This window comes from Abramis brama, assembly GCF_963993115.1.
Source record: "Abramis brama genome assembly, chromosome: 22".
Taxonomy (NCBI): Eukaryota; Metazoa; Chordata; class Actinopteri; order Cypriniformes; family Leuciscidae; genus Abramis; species Abramis brama.
In genome coordinates, this window is record NC_139984.1 from 19,992,169 (window position 1) to 20,009,818 (window position 17,650).

The 17,650-nt window shown below is 36.3% G+C and overlaps 2 protein-coding genes across 2 annotated transcripts; both read right to left on the reverse strand.

Moving 5' to 3' along the window:
* Window positions 1-412: 412 nt before the first annotated feature.
* On the reverse strand, window positions 413-5,185 carry LOC311072787 (protein lifeguard 2-like). Its single transcript, XM_084098048.1, has 12 exons — window positions 5,005-5,185; window positions 4,027-4,111; window positions 3,716-3,816; window positions 3,572-3,636; window positions 3,436-3,489; window positions 3,213-3,263; window positions 3,044-3,083; window positions 2,810-2,847; window positions 2,497-2,584; window positions 2,298-2,393; window positions 2,158-2,211; window positions 413-1,975 (listed from the first exon to the last, which is right to left on the reverse strand). Exons 1-12 carry the CDS (start codon window positions 5,017-5,019, stop codon window positions 1,823-1,825), a joined length of 840 nt encoding a protein of 279 aa, XP_083954174.1. The 5' UTR covers window positions 5,020-5,185; the 3' UTR covers window positions 413-1,822.
* Window positions 5,186-5,457: 272 nt separating this feature from the next.
* fitm2 (fat storage inducing transmembrane protein 2) lies at window positions 5,458-7,979 on the reverse strand. Its single transcript, XM_084098049.1, has 2 exons — window positions 7,789-7,979; window positions 5,458-7,553 (listed from the first exon to the last, which is right to left on the reverse strand). Exons 1-2 carry the CDS (start codon window positions 7,959-7,961, stop codon window positions 6,974-6,976), a joined length of 753 nt encoding a protein of 250 aa, XP_083954175.1. The 5' UTR covers window positions 7,962-7,979; the 3' UTR covers window positions 5,458-6,973.
* Between the last annotated feature and the right edge of the window lie 9,671 nt (window positions 7,980-17,650).

Genomic DNA, 17,650 nt, shown 5'->3' on the forward strand with positions numbered 1-17,650 from the left:
GCGCTTTCCCATTGGATGAGCGGAGCGGAAGAGCGTCATCAGTGCGCAGTGTTTTGAAAGAGGAATGGTTGGATCAAATGCAAAGTGTCTCGCACGCTTTTACTTCAAATACCCTTTATAGTGTTAACTTTTCCTCAGTGATTCGAATCTTTTGAGTTATTTAGTTATTCATTCAGTGACTCTTTCTTCAGGTTTCATCGTTATGCTAGTAGGTGGCGATAAATGAGTAGTTTGTTTGTGTTTTATGAGCGGGTCATTGAATCATGCACTGAGCTGAGTCTTTTTATATTAAAATTAAAATTTGATGTGAATGAGATTTCAAGACCCCTCACAATATGAGATATGTAAGCTTGTTCCTTTTATAACGAGAGCACTGTGTTTATCTATAATATTACTAATAACAACACACAAAAAAGAGGGATTTGGAATTTTATTTTTCAGGAACTTTTACATTGATTTACTCTGATAAACCTTTTCTTTTTGCAATTTGCAACTGAAACATACATTGTCATTTATTGGCTTCATATTCGATATATTTGATAAAAATCTATAAATCACTGTCTCTACTATAAAGACCACAAACACGAAAAATTATATGTAGAACTGCATTCTGTTGAACCCAGCAACAGTGGTTTTGCACTCTTTTTGTGAACACTGTGAAGCTATGTACACATCCAAAATCATTCAAAATAACACATTTTCTTCAAAAATAGATATTTACTATGATAATACATTAAAATTCTGTGTAATGATGAATTAATAATACATGCATTAATAATTAATAATACATATAGGTCTAAATAAAATAAATAATGCTCAACAAAGCATATCTGAGTAAAGTCACTGACTTTAAAATGGCAGTAGAAATTTCCCAATGGAAAATTCCTGACATATGCAAATATGATAGTGAATTTAAATAGAAACACTGATTATTTATTTTTTACAAAATCAGAAATATTCATTTGATTCGCACTCCTCAAATCCAGCCAGCCGTTCAAAAACCTTGTTAAATATTCACCTCCATATAGTTTCTCAGAATGATTTGTTGAAATGTCCTCATGCTGTGATATCACATTATGAATTTTTTGAGTCAGACACAGAGGGAATAGATGGATAAATACACAGTTTAACCTCAGTGTGATGCTGCTTGTGCTCATATCTGAGTATTTCATGCACTTTCACTGCTAATGACGTCATATAGGCTTCACAAATGTTGACACCAGTGCATTTAATATGTTGTATTTTGTTTTCTATGGCACCATGTGTAAAACTAAATGGATGTTGCTAAAGTTTTACCAGTGTACATATGTTATGTATATCCTTTCTGCTACAGGATAAACATGGCACATTGTAAAAGCTGAGGAGAGGACACACGGCAACACTACAAAAAGGTTCATTAGTTAACATTAGTTAATGTATTAACTAACATGAACTAACAAGGAGCAATACATTTGTTACAGTATTTATTCATCTTTGTTAATGTTAGTTAATAAAAATACAGCTGTTCATTGTTTGTTCATGTTAGTTCACAGTGCATTAATTAATGTTAACAAATACAACCTTTGATTTAAATAATGAATTAGTAAATGTTGAAATTAATATTAACTTAGATTAATAAATGCTGTAGAAGTATTGTTCATTCTTAGTTCATGTTAACTAAGGTAGTTAAAAAAATTTAACTAATGAACCTTATTGTAAAGTGTTACCGGAAAAACAACAGCGTGCACTGAAGATCCACATCGTGGTTGAGAGGACAGGATCACTCAGACCAGAGGGACAAAAGACACTCAGAGCCATAAGAGCTTCAGGTTAAACAGCACTTTCACTGCCGTTCAGGAGTACCAAACAACTGGAGAAAGAAAGAGAAGATGTAAACAACGTCCAGGTATATGCTGAGGGTAGCAAAGATGTATTCCTCAGGACTTATGGTGTATCGCTTGCTTCCCATCAACATCTGTGTGTCAAATGCCAGGAACTAAAAGACAAAAGGATGAAAATGATCAGATGACCATAATTAGCAACAAACATTAGAGATAATGCTGCATGCGGTCTGGTTTATTTTGCAATAATGATATGCTGACTGTACATTATCATGCTTTTTACATGGCTACTCACAAATAAATAAATGCATTAACATTTAATTTTATAATTATGTACCATGCAAAACAGTATTGCTCCCAAGACAGCATACACAGTCTGCAACCATGGAGCCTGAAGGAGAGAGAAGCCTTTGTCAAAGTACATTCTCGTTTCTGTGAATATTAAAGTCTATCAATCCATCACTCATCGGTACTTACATATCCAAAGGGCAGGATGAATGCCAGGGCAATTCCACAAATAAACACTACTGTACAGAAGACTACCAGCACACCTTGGTATGAAGTAATATCAATCTGTAAAATGACAAACATTTGTATGATCTAAATAAATATATTACAGTTGAAATTTATTGCGGCCAAGAAAAATGGAAATATCTGTTGCTTCAAAAATACTAACCTTGGTTTGGAAGCTAAAGATGGTAATAGCAAGACAGACCAAGACAGTAATACCCAGGCAGATGATGACAGATTTAGTATTGTAGTAGCTAGAGAGATAGAACCAGAGGGGAAGAAATCAATAGAAAGTTATTATTCTTCAATAAAAAATAGAGCTATAAAAGATATGATGCATGCAAAAAAAAATCCACCTTCATTAATCTTATGACATACATGCAGAAACAACATATTGTACAAGTAGGATGACGGGAAAATATGAATATGCAACCATGAATGCAGGCCTACATTCATATACATATAACTTGAGACTGTACCTGGACAGCATTCCTGTCATGTAAGAAAGAGACAGAGTCTAGAGTAGGAGAAAAGAGATTACATATTTAAATAGAGGAAGACTTTCTTTTAAATGTGACAACAAGCTTGTTCTTGAGCAATACTAGTCCTTCTAGTCCAGCACTAGCGATGACTAGTAGATATGTGATAGTTTGATGTATCTGAGATGACCAAAAACTTGTTATTACGGTTGTTCTGGTTGTTTTAATACTCACAAAGATCATGAGCAGAATCAGATTCCATGGGAACTGCCTCCTGTAAATGAAAAAATAAAAAAGATACGGGTAGAAATACATGAGAATATTGAATGGAAATTAATTATTACATATGAAATATTATATTTTTCATTATTGATATCCATCTATAGACTACAAATACACTCACCTAGGTCCACGGCAGCAGGACAGGGTCAGATATGTGACAAAAAACACTGCACTATTGAGAAAAAAAGACAATTAAGCCATTTTACATCACAACACATAAAGCACACATTTAAATACTAACTTACACTAGCACTGAATTACTGTAATTAAGGCTGTCTAAATTCCAACAGAATTTTAAGATTTACATTTTAAAACATCAACTTTAAAGTAATGATTTTACTTACTATGATGCCCAGTACCAGCCAGGGTTGGCCTGAATGTAATCTTTCACGGGTTTACTACAAGATAGACAAGACATATTTGTGAATCAAGCTTTAAAAAAGAACAATGCATTAAGAAAGTTTTAGCACACACACTCACCAGAAAACAAAAAGAGCCACAAAGGAAAATGTGACAGAAAGCTGGAGCATCAGGATGGTGTACACCTACAGGAAATATTGTTACATTAATTCACTTCATATCGTCCACAGCAGATCAGAATCACTATACAGAAGACAATGATACCTTGCGGATAAATATCCTTCTGATCCTTCGGTCATCCCAGCTGAATTCTGTGAGCATCTCACCATCTTCGGGAGAAGCTCCACTATAACAAGGACTGCCACCTTTCAACAACAAAAGGATATATTAAACATCTTGTTTCTCACAGGTATTCTTGAAAACATCCACAGTGACTGTCATGGGTGTTGAAGTGGTACCCATGCCATTGGTGTCCCCAAAGTACCAAAATGCAATTGCATTGACTAAATTAATCTAATTATCAGTGCAGATCAGTTTAAACAAGAAATTTACAAAAGGAAGAAAAGTAATATTACCAGTAGTTGCCTCATGGTAACTTGGAGGAGCTGAGGCCGTCGGCTGAGCATCAGCGCCATTGTCTGACTTGTTTGTTACTGAAAGCTGTAAACATATTAAACTTTATTTGTTATTCTGTATATGCACTCAACGGCAATATATTGGTTTTCCATAAAAAAATTCTAGATAGATAAGTAGGTATTGTTACAGAACTTGGTATTCATCCATGTAGTACATTATTCATCTGTCAGGACAATATTTTAATCATATGTCTACACTGCATACATTGGTAAATCATTGTACATAATGCCATCCAATAGTATGCGCTAACTGAGAATGGAGAGACTAAGAAATGTATTCAGCCATTACTTATCAATGACTGATTCACTGTAATAGGAGAGTTTACTACTGGTAAATGACATCACAAGCCACCTTAAAAAGACGCTGTCCTAATGGCAACTGAGGAAAAACCTTGTTCACAGAAAATAAAAAGATAGTTGAAACTATAGAAATTCAATCATAATCAGATATATCTGTTCAATCAGGAAAATAACACATGAAAATAAAATGTCTTGCAAACATTATTTTTCTAATTCTACCTTTGTATCTTGCTCATGCGCAGTTGTAAAACACTGTGATAGATGATAAAACAGCAGGTTTTAAGAAATGAAAAAGCGTTCCTGAAGCAAAAATATAAAAATGTAGCACTATAGAATTGATGGGCATAAATCAGTTTAAAAGTATAGGGCACAAATCCAAAACATGACAAAGCTTATTTCAGCGTCACTGGAACCATCATTTAAACTGAGACAAAACCAGAACAGGGCAGAAAAACTAGTACATGAAAGAAATTTCAGTCATCCAGACCACTGCGAATTCGCAGACCAAAAAAATAAAAAATAAAAAAATAGAATTCCTTACTTTTGGTTAATGCTCAGCAATTACACACAAATATAATGATATATTTTTAAAAAAATGGTAAAGAATATAATGCTTACCTTTCCCTGGGTCATGGTCACAGCTTTGAATCTAATTTGGCTTACTTAAAAAAGTCTTAGTGTCTCTTTAGATCTTTAGCCTTTATTCTCTGCACCTGTCTGGGATGCTGCACGCAGATAGTGACGATGCTGTACTGAATAAACCGCATTTCTATGAGCACAACCCCCCCTCCCTCACTCTAAAAGGCACATTCTAGCACTATCCAGGTTTTAAAACACCATTGACTGAGACTTGGACTGTACCAATCATGCTGGCAGAAAAGGGGGCATCATTTCCCCCATGACGTGCATTAAACTGTGTGTGCATCAATCCCGCAGCATTTGTCCAGAGAAATCCAGAATTTTCCCACACCACCCAAAACAGAGAGAAGTGTAAGAGGAATGTAGGATGATGAAAAAGATATTTCATTGAGTTTACTGAGTCTTACCTTGAGACAACAATAAGAAATAAAATGCACGACAAAATCAATATTTATTCATTCAAACACCATAGTGAATTAAATAAGAATACACCTCAGTGATGTGTTGTTACACTAACAATATCTCCATGTCATCACATCAGTTGAAATGGGTCAGTTCAATGTGTCTGCGCTTGCTTTCTTTGCAATACTGATGTAGCCTATTACAACAAACATTATTACAATGATAATCACCAAAATATTTTAATTAACACTCATGCAATGACTAATGGATGTGCCCTCCATAACCAGCATGTTCCATCATTTGTATGTTAGAATTAATTTACATCTAATTTTCATTGTTCCTCAAACCTGCAAAAGATCATTATAACCAGATAAATATTAGTGCGTTCTAGTCTTCTTGGAAAGTTCGTAGGCCTATTTACGAGTTGGGAAGTCGTGTTTAGAACGTGGTGTGTTCAAATCAGGTCGGAGAAAGATGGCAGTGTACCTTTTAATTAACTAGGCCTACACAAAATACGGCAAGGTTTTTAAACTCTTCTTCTAAAATAAAAATCAAAGAATTTGCATCAGGTGTGTTTTGCTTTTCTATGTTTTTAATTAATTTATGAAGCCACTGCAACTCTAATACATAATAACTATACTATTAGACCTACATTATTGTTATATTACAATGCGATTATATATTGTGCAGACAGTTAGCTTATTTTGTTGTAAATAAATAAGCCTGACAATGTCACTAAAACATAGTATTGTGGTGTTCCAACACGTTTTTCACTGGCACGCCCCCAACTGGTAAAGCTCGTGGAAAATCCCGAGCTTTCCACTCGTATTTACGACATTGTGGTTACGGTCATTTGCGTAAATACGATCATTCCGAAATGACTTAAAGGAACCATTAATTTAAAAGTATAACTTAAACAACAATCCAGTCGCCAGATAGTGTTATAATATTCCACACAGTACATTTTAAATCGTTTTAGGTTTCAAGAACAGGTCTGTCATCCTTTAATAAACTAATCAGACTTTTGACATTCATCAGTGCTAAGGAATGACAACTACGAATAACGAATATAACAGTGGCACATGAATGAACAGTTTGGCCTTCAGGAAACACATAAAATGGTCCTATGAAAACACAATGCAAGTATATAACAAATGCATTCTGCTGCAATTCTCTGACTTCCAAAAACTATATAATATTAAAAATAATAGTTTCAAGGGACAAAGTCTAAATATTTACTGTTAAAAAAGGCAGCACAGCTGAAGATTGCAGGTTGATTACAGGAGGTAACGTTAGCAGCAGACTAATGTATAAGCTAAATTTACTGTCAGGTGTTCTATTCCAGCTCTGTATAAAGCAACACAACTTCTGAAGGCAACAATAAGGTTCAGATGTGACTTCTCAGATTACAGATTGTCATTTTAGGAACACCAGCTGCCTTCTGCTCCACATGGACGGCTAATAGATCCCATCATAGATCTCACATAACATAAACAGAGCAGATATGTGAAGCTGCTTGTAGTGCACTTGTACCATTTATTTATCACTAAGCATGTTGTTTCTGCTGTGGAGGGAGACCTGGAGAAAAGACAAATGGGTACCAAACAACATAGGTCAAGTACCACCCTAATATCCCACACGAGGTCCCTAGAATCTTGTCGATAATATCATGGAAATACACAGAAGTGCATCCGAACATCCATATCCAGATGACTACAATCGCATTAAGTGCTATATAAAGACAATCAAGAGGAGCGTTTCTGCTAACATCAGTTATGTGTAACATGGGCACCATTTCCTCCACAATCACAAGAGAAGAGTAAGTCAAGATGAAGGAGTGTCCAGATATGTCAAATCCATCCCAGATGAATCCAGCCTTCCTGCATGCCGCCTTTGTGGTAATGTCACCATGGATGACTTGCATGTTGTCTGACTCATAACATGAACCTGTAATGTCTTCAATGTAGAAAAAAATCTCAGTGCAGGTGTACCAAATGAGAGTTGCTACCAATAGTGATGTAAGCCGCCTCAACACAAATCGGTGGCTTTTGTTGTAAGAGTTGGAGTAAAGGATGAATGGCAGAAGCAAAACAATGGTCCAACCCCAAGAAACTTTCACAAAATATCTGAAAGTAAAAAAGTGAAGCAAAAAATATAAAATGACTTTGAGCCAAACATCAATGTCATATTAAGTTGTCAATGACATGCGTTGCTTTTATTATTGTATATATTGGGTTATATGGCATATTAATATTATTTTCTAAAAACGAACTCATTTATAGTAACATTATTTAGTTTTACAGCGTTTTAATGAGTTCTAGCTGGGTAACGTTAAGGGAGCTACCATAGACATGTACTCACAGATTTAAAACATTCCTACTGCTACTGAAGTAGCTCTCAGGCACGAGGTCGATCATTTTCAAAACTGATCCTGTAAACGAAATACAAAAGAACAAGTGCGGTAAATAACCACGGGTACATGGCTGTCTCCAGAAACAAGCCAAAGTGTTCACTAAGCTGCCTACTGCAGCCATGTTGTTCTATGTGCTGTGTGTGTTTGAATGCGGAAACAGAAACCACACTTCCACGAATCCTACTATGGTTACGGGTTGCTAATTAATATTCATGAGCAAGCGTTCGCCATTGGATAACTACTAAGCAACGTCACCATAACGTAATTAATATTCAAGAGTCAGACGTTCGCCATTGGAAGGTTACCAAACACGTCGGCGTTATTTGATTAATATACATTAGTGAAACGGTCGTTGGATGTCTTTGCTGTAATTTCGCAATCTGGAATCGGGTGAGTTAGACGGTCCTCAGTAGGCCGTATTTAAAATAAATAAAAAAATCACGAACTCACGCTACTCACAGAATTAATATCTTTCCTCATCGTATGAGATAACACCAGAACAGATGTTGTTAATGTGAGTTCAATAGTTTAAAATATAGCTATTTTAAAGCATGACAAAATATAGGCATATTAGGCTACATAATTCTAAAATCTTTATCACCTAGTTGTTTCACCTTTTGAATGTATGTATCTTTCAAGAAGAGGAGTTTTGCAGTTTTTTTTCACTGTCCAATAGGTGGCACTATAATAAAGTTACGAAAAACCTCGAGACTCTTAAAAATGGTCACCACCAAAGAGTCATATCATCCTATCTGCTTAATTTTTATAAAACAATGTAGAGTTGGTACGCATTTTTTGAAGACCACTGTTTTCACCTGAATGAGACCCAAACCTGAAGGTATACAGATACATTAGGCTAACCAATAGCCTACTGTTCAATGTGCACTTTATAAATTTAGGCAACGTGGAAAGTTCCACTGGCTTGCCCTTTTTGCACTTTTTATTGGCAGGACTGTATTTATTCAGGGGCAGAGTTTCCAAGCATGTGTGCCATTTGGCTATGTTGTCTCTCCATTCTGCCTCCCTCCACACATTGTGCCAGACAGAACAGTCTGACAGGATGTTAAATACTGGAGTTTTAAAAGTGATCGCCATAGATTTTAAAATCATCTATAAATCTCTATAACAGTTACAATTGGAAGCCGTACGGGTCCAATTGGACCCTTATTTGAATAACTAAATCCATTTTGGACACTACCTGGATGCAGTCATGATTCATCAAAAGGCCATCTTAGAAACATCTATTAGCTGAATGGACCTAAAACGTTTGACATCCAAATTTTCACATGAGAATCGAAGCCAAATTCTCTTTATTTTTATATTCATTTTAGATGTATTTTTACATACACATAATAAACCAGCCTGCTGAATAGCTCTGATTTAAACATAAAAACTTAAATATAATTTATACTCTAGATTAGAAAGTAATGAAAATATTTTCACAAGATTTCATTTATTTACATCACATACATTTACATCACATTTTTGTAAGTGTCTAGACAAGATGATGTCATATTAGTGGAAGTGGGATTGTTTTTGGCCTGATTGTCTAGAGGTGTTTCACCCAAGCTTGACCCACTTCATACTGTCTCACAGAAGAGGGCCTCAATGAGTTATGGCTTTGTCTCTTCCTCAGAGCATTCCTGACAGTAAATCTGAAATGTTACAGCTTGACATCATGTGTACATCATGAGTGCTTCATGTGTGTGTGTGTGTGTGTGTCCATTTAATGAAAATCAGTGAGGTCCATTGTTGTTTTGGACCCCACTGATTTTCATTGTATGGACAGAAACATTCTTCAGAATATCTTCTTTTGTGTTCCACAAAGAAATAAAGTAAATGATGACAGAATTTTTCTTTTTGTGACTTTTATTTGAGGACAAAATGATTTTTGGTAATTTTCAGTTAAAATGAATGTTAATTTAGAGATTCTTAAATTGTAATTTTATCAATGTTATTCCACATGTTGTAGGCCTACATGTTATGATATTTTACTGTTATGATTTTTTATTTATTATATGCTGTAGCAAATAGCAAATAACTGCAAAATAACTGTAGCTAATTGTAGCTACTGTAGCAAAATAACTGTAGCTTTATCACCAGGGTCTTGTTTTTTTTCCTTCAAAACATTCTTCAAAATATTTTCTTTTGTGTTCCATAGAAAAAAATAAAGTGAATGATGACAGAATTCTTATTTTTAGGTGAATTATCCTTTTTTAATGATTTGAAAATAACTTGATTAACTAATTAATTGATTAAATTACAGTTGTTGGTAATATTCAGTCAGTTGATTAATGTGTTAATTTAGTGTTTATATTTTCCTTTTATCAATGTTATTTGTTAACAGATTTTACATAAATAATTTTTTTCTGCTGTGATTGTTAATACATTTTTAATTAAATGCAGGCTTTCCAGTAGCTAAACTGGTAGCATTGATATGGGAATACTGAAAAAATAAGGCTTCAATCTACTTTTGGATAAAAGTGTCAGCCAAATTGTATAAATTATAAGTTTGTATATCTACATATGAATAGTTAGTTCCAATGCGTTATAGGTGTAACTGCTAAATCAATGTGTAATGAGAATATGTGTGTGTGATTCCTTTAATTCCAGTAACCGGTGGTCAGAACAGACCCATTGTCTCTGTTCCCTTCAAAACTATCCATCACCATGAACAGCTACATCACTTAGCAAATTTGTTTTCAGGGCTGCCAAAACAAAGTTTAGACTGCTGAAATGACAAATGGAGCAGCAGCAGGGAATTGGAAGTCCTGGATTTATGCTAAATGACGTGATTCGTACATAGAAAGACCTGACTGTCCTTTTCATTGCTGTGGAGGAGATAATGGCACAGCTGTGCACCATTTCTCTCTCTTTCATTCCCACAATGCACAAAGATCCTTCATCATTAAAGGGGTGGTTGATTATGATTTCACTTTTCTAACTAGAGTTAGTGTTTCTGTTTGAGCATGAACAACATCTGCAAAGTTACAACTCTCAAAGTTCAAAGCAAAGGAAGATATTTGTTTTTAAATAAATAATTTTTTAAGGACTACAACAAACGGCTGGTAGGGACCAGTGATGGGAATAATGGCGTTATAAATAACGGCGTTACTTTTTTCAGTAACGAGTAATCTAATTGATTACTCTTCCCATCTTCATAACGCCGTTACCATTACTGCCAAAAAATGCGGCGTGTTACTATAATTGAAGCTGTTTTCATCAGACCAACTAGTTCCCTGACGCTGGTTTCACACGCCCGTTTTGCTTTCAAAACGGCTGCAAAGATGAAGTTGACGATGCTGACTCACGATCTTCGCAGTAGTGAACGCGCCAGAGAGAAATGCACATTTCATATGGATTACATAAGCAGTGAGCAGTGTTACGTTCAGGTGTATTTAAGCCCTGTGTTTCAGCCCTGTGTTTGTGAGTTCTTGTTTGACTGTTTTTGTGTCTACAGTTACGCTGTCGTTCGGTTGTTCTGTTCCTGAGTCCTGTGTTCTTGTCCTGTGTTCTTGTCCTAGTTTGTTCAAGTTTAGAATCTAATTAATAAAGTGTGCTGCAACTGGATCTTCATCTGTGACTCAGGAACAGAACAACCGAACGACAGCGTAACTGTAGACACAAAAACAGTCAAACAAGAACTCACAAAGACAGGGCTGAAACACAGGGCTTAAATACAGGGGTAAACGAGCTAGACAGGACAACAAGGGGGCGTTGTTTAATGGGAAACACCTGGGATGACTAATAGACAGACAGGGAACCACTAAACATGACAGGACACAAAACCACATCGTGACAAGCGGTCTGTTTTCTATAGATATATTTCTCAGGTCTGTGAGGCAAGTAGGCTACCTTATAGGCCTACACTGAGTTTCGGTTCATTTATGAGATGAGCTCCAGTTCACGCCGGCGCCTCCGTGTCGTGATTATATGTCTGCTATATTTTCTTATTTATTAAATCCAGGTAATTGGTTGATGAAACATTGATTAAGATACAATTAATACAAAACAAAACTTTAAAGAAAGGCTTTGTGCTTTCTGTTTGAGGTCTCTGTGAAAATATTTTAGTGCCGCTTTCAGAGCGGTCACGCCCATAAAGGAGAACTGTCACGTCCGTCCGTAACATTGCGAGCACGAAAAATGAAATAAAATGAATATTTTATGTTCTGTGGAGAGCCAACCCTTCTTCATCCGGTGGGTAGCCTATAGCCTATCACTTTTGGTTTGCGCAGTGTAATTCATAGAATTACTAAAAAATATTTTGCCTATGCAATGTCTAATGCAATGGCTGAGGGAGTGAAAAAAAAAAAAAAAAAAAAAATATATATATATATATATATATATATATATATATATATATATATATTGTATGAATTGTGACTGCAATTACAATTACTTAATATTGTTAATTATTAAATTAACAATGCAAGATAATATTTCATTTTCACTTTGTGTGCATATTTTTTGTATAAGTATGTGTATTTGCTCCAGGTTTTCACTGTACCACTGAGGATCCTCCTGATCTGCCTGCTTCACTTTAGCACTTGTGCAGTTGGTGAGGATGTGGACCCAGAAATAATTAATTAATTAATGAATTAATGAATTAATTAGGCCTAATGATTATACTTTACAGTTGCTTTCCTCACACATATACATAGTTTTATTTAGCTGAGGATTTTTTTGTTTTAATTTCAGTAAACGTTAAAATTGGCAAATATGCATAAATTGTGATATTGTATCATTGATTAGCTGGCAATTATTGTTAACTTCACATAATCTGGACTTTTTCTTCATGACCGAAACCTGGACAAAAGAGGGCGATCTAAGTCCGTTTACTGAACTCGTCCCCCCTAACTGTACTTTTATCAGCACTTTTCGGATGTCTGGTCGCGGAGGGGGTCTAGCGGCAGTTTTCAAGGACAACTTCCATGGCCGAAGCATTACATCTGAGGCATATGATAGTTTTGAGCATCAAATGTTTCAAATGGAAATAGCTAATGACTCAGTTCTGTTTGTGATAATTTACAGACCGCCACAGTCAAACAGTGTGTTTTTAACTGAGTTTGCAGATTTTCTGCTTAACAAAGTTTGGAAAGATTCTGTTATTGGGTGACTTTAATATTCTTATGTGTTGCCCCACAAAGTCACTCTCCAGTGTTTTCTGTAACCTTACTGACTCGCTCAATTTCACGCAGTGGGTACAAGGATCCACGCACATCAAAGGACACACTCTGGATCTGGTTCTGACTCATGGTTTTTTTTATTTCAGACATTGAAATTTGTGAAAATGGCTTTTCTGATCACAAATCTGTCTTATTTAATGCCATCTTTCCTGGTCGATCTGAGATTACTGCCCCACCTGTCAGAACATCCTGAATTCCATTGCTCCTATGAAGGCCAAGCGGTCGAAGAAAAAACATCAACCATGGTTAAATGACTTGATTCGCTCATTTAGGAAAACTTGTAGGAGGTATGAACGCAAATGGCATAGGGATAGGTTGCAGGTTTCCTATGAACTTATGAGGGAATCTCTATCAGTATTTCAGAAAGCGGTCAAGGTTGCAAAAGCTAAATATCTGTCAGAGGTTATAAATAACAATTGTCATAGCTCGAAAATTATATTCTGTTGATTCTGTCTTAAATCCGGTGGTAAATGTTTTTATAGATGAGTCTGAAACTACATGTGAGAATTTTTTACAATTTTTTGTTGAGAAAGTCATTAGGCTGAGACCACAAAATTCTCTTTAATTCTGACATATATGGATGTACCACGGAGCCCTGCTACTTGGTCCTTCTTTGATCCTATTACTCTCCCTACTTGCAAAAATATCATTGAACATTTAAGACCCACTGTTTCTCCTCTTGATGTCATGCCTGCCAATGCCAATGCCAATGTTAAAGGCCCCAAACTTATACAAATCAGTCTTGGCGCTAGTGTTGTCACGGTACCAAAATTTCAGTATTCGGTACCAATAGGCTACCAGTGAAAATCCACGGTTCTCGGTACCAATTTCGCAGTGGTGTAGTCTAGTTTTTTGTAGCGAGTATACTGTAATATACCCCACTGTAATATAAAAAATGGTGTTATTGTTTAGGCTACTCTTTAAATTAAAACATGTATGAAAACTTGTGTGATATTCCCTTAAAATAACGTTTTAATAGATTTTATTATTATTATGATTTTAAAATTTTTACTTCTTTTTAATTTCTTTGAGTTAGACCGAACTTTTATTTTGGTGGGTTGTAGACATTTGAGTTTCTGTGTGTTTTAATAAACTATTATTATTTTTATTAGGCCTACTTGAAGTATACTCTACTGTGCAATAGTAATATATTTCTGTTATAATTTCTTCAAGTTATACCGAACTTTTATTTTGACAGGTTGTCGTAAAGACATTCCAGTTTCTATGTGTTTGTATATGAAACGAATGAATGACTTTTATCAAATGAAATGGTGAAATTCTCGTGAAGTGACTCTCATAGCAGCTCTTCGATGAAGTGCACATGAAGTAGCTCATGTCTCAATACAGTGAAACGCTGAAAACACCACGAGCGTGATCACGCGTGCTTCAGTGTGTGTGTGTGTGTGTGTGCGTGTAGTGGAGCACACATTGAGCGCTCATTCATTCCCAGAGACGCGTAGAACAATTGCAGTCTCTTTTAACTTTAATATTCACAGACACTAGTCCATATCGAGATTTGATTCATTGTACAGCCCTACTTTTGATTTATTCATTCAAAAATAGCCAAATTCGGTGACGTTCTGCTTAGCAAGCTCCATTTGTGACTGGATTCCGCGATTCGGTGTCGCTTCGCAAACACAGACGGGGTGAATTTATGAATGAAAGTGAAAGTTCTGACACAAAACGAAGTTGTTACACATCCTCACGATTTTTTAAGTGGGTATACGGAAATCCTTGGCCTTTTCTAGTGGGTATACGGCGTATACCTGCGTATCACGTAGACTACACCACTGCAATTTCGGTACCAAAGCTTAATTTAGATTAAATTTACATAATTATATTAAAGTGTATATCACAGTTACAAAGATGGAAACTGTAGTATTAAAAACACTTTACAATAAGATTCCATTTGTTAGATAACATTAGATAAAATGACCTAACAATAAACAATAGTTATATACTGTCGCAATTATTCTCCTTTAGGGGTTCATTTAAAAATACATTTTTAAAATCAAAAGTTAACATTATTTCTGTTAACATTATTTAATGCACAATGAATGAAGTGAACAAACATGACCAATCAAGTGTTTGTATTAAATAACATTCACAAACATTAATTAATGTTGTAAAAATATATTGTTCACTCAATGTGTTATGTTAGATAACGCATTAAGTGATGTTAATGATGGTATCTTATTAATAAGATACCATCATTAACATCACTTAATGCGTTAGGTAAGGAAGCGACCAAGAGCTGTGGTCACGAGACTACCTTGTGATGACGTTGCCACAACGTCGTGGCATAAGGCTTGTTCGACTTCATGCAGCTCTGCGCAGACCGATCGGCGGCTGACTTGAAGCAGTGCATGCCGGTTAGAAATTTTGTCCGACTTGATCCAGCGCCGACGCCACGTGACTGTGACATGTGTCATCAAAGTACCGCGAGAGCGATTCGAGAGTAGCCGGAGAACTCAGCCAGCGCAGCTTCTCAAGAGCGGCTGCACTGGGCTGCACGAGGGCGGGTGACGACACAGCTGTTCCACCATTGGCCGGATTCACCGCATGACAACGATCACGTGTGTTGCGTGTTTATTCAAACACCTTTAGTTCCTCTAAAGCTCACAAATCAGTTTTTTTTATAACAGTAAACACTCTTTTTATGTAGTTGCGATGTTAAATTGTGTCATGTTTATCAAAATAAAACTGATTAAAAAACGTAGACTCCACTTCATTGATAGTAGCTTATGTTGAACTTTATTCTTGTTCAAACAGACGCTGTATGAAGCAGTACATAAAGTATTTAATGAAAATGTCTCTGACACATTATTTGGCAAATATTGCATTTATTTCACTTCAGCTGTGGTAAAGTATGCAAACACCACGTGAGCGGTCACTACGGGAACCAGAAAGTGTCCGACTTCACGTCTCCGTTTGCAGCTCCTCCCCGCCTGCACGCGGCTACTCTCGCCGATCAGTTGCATCCAGCCGCAGCCGATGTCGAACACACCTATAGTCTTTTGGTCATAGATATCATATATAAAGGCTAGATGTCTCGTGCGCGCTGCTGGCCAATGGAGGTCGACGTCCGCACGTGGCGGCCATCTTGCGGCAGTGCGCTCGCTCACTCGTTTAATGGTGCAATTTGCAAAAACTTTTAAATAACCATAACTTGCCCAATTTTCTACCGATTTTCAAACGGTTTGGTTTGTTATAAACGTCAGAGATGTAGTTATGACACTACATACATACACTGCATACATATGAAAAATTATAACATACATGTTCAAGCATTCGGAATTATAGCCACGTTAATAACGTTTGTAAGAAACCAAACCGTTTGTAAATCCGTCAATATTTCAGCGAGATATGAGGATTTGTGTGCATGCTGATCACTCACCTTAATGCACAGAGCACTGACATAAGATGGCCGAACGGTGATGCCGGAAGTGACTGCGCCATAAGACATCTAGCGTTTATATATGATATCTATGCTTTTGGTGACGTGACGAACCCACGACCAATACTGACGTCACTTTTGGTCGCCGTTACGTCACGTGTTTGCTGGGTTGTAGCGTTACCAAACTATACAGGAGATAAAACGTGTTTTATTTGACTTGACTGTAGGCTACTTTTATTTAATCCAAAACTGCATTCATATTTAATTTTAAAAGGGCTTTTTAAACCTGCTAGGAGTTATCCAGCCAAGAATAAGACTAGAACTGCTTTTCTGACAGACTGATATTAATGACGGCTTTTTATTTCTCATCTCCATAAATATATCTATATAGTTCCTCTCCTCTATATATAAATAGGCTATATATAGTAGTAAAGCTAATGCAAGGGCTAGAAATCAATTAATTATTTGCTAATACTTTCTCGTCATCATGGAGAGCGCAGTTCGCACCGCTTTCTCCTTCCCACAAGCGCTTGTTCTCCCGTGGCGTCTGTTGTTGCTATGCATCCATGAACATAGGCGCGCATGGAAAAACGAGCGCATGGAACTTCTATTATGAGCGCGCTTGCCGCGCGCCATTTGAAATAACGTATCTGCACGCGCAAAAACATCAGCACCACATCAGCAGCACCGCCGGTCGCCATGTCTCAGCGCTTTTATGAAGAGGACGCAACTGCACGCGCTTCGGGCATGCACGCGCATCAAGTACCGGGTTTGAGAAAACCTGGTACCGTGACGTTTAAAAAAAATTTGTACCGACTTGGTACCGAAGTACCGGGTGGGTCTTTTGACAACACTACTTGGCACATTTTAGACCAATCTCTAATTTACCATTTATGGCAAAAAATTTGGAGAAAGTGGTGTTATTTCAATTACAGGCTTTTCTTAGTACAAACCATATTTATGAAATTTTCCAATCTGGTTTCAGAAAATTACACAGTACTGAATCAGCTCTACTAAAAGTTTCAAATGACATTCTATTGGCTACTGATACCGGAAATGTGGTAGCTTTGGTCTTACTAGATCTCAGCTCTGCCTTTGATATGGTAGACCATAATATACTAATTTCTCGTTTAAAAAACTGCATTGGCCTTACAGGTACCACTCTTGAATGGTTCCGGGCCTACTTAAGTAACCGTAAGATTTCTGTTCGTATTGGACAACACACGT

Excerpts from the sequence above, each read along its gene's own strand:
- LOC311072787 (XM_084098048.1), bottom strand. Across the intron at positions 3,637-3,715 it reads GAAGGATATTTATCCGCAAG|GTGTACACCATCCTGATGCT; the intron begins GTATCATTGTCT and ends TATTTCCTGTAG. Across the intron at positions 1,976-2,157 it reads GAGCAATACTGTTTTGCATG|TTCCTGGCATTTGACACACA; the intron begins GTACATAATTAT and ends TTTGTCTTTTAG.
- fitm2 (XM_084098049.1), bottom strand. The coding sequence starts at position 7,961 with ATGGCTGCAGTAGGCAGCTTAGTGAACACTTTGGCTTGTTTCTGGAGA. Across the intron at positions 7,554-7,788 it reads AGTAGGAATGTTTTAAATCT|ATATTTTGTGAAAGTTTCTT; the intron begins GTGAGTACATGT and ends TTTTACTTTCAG.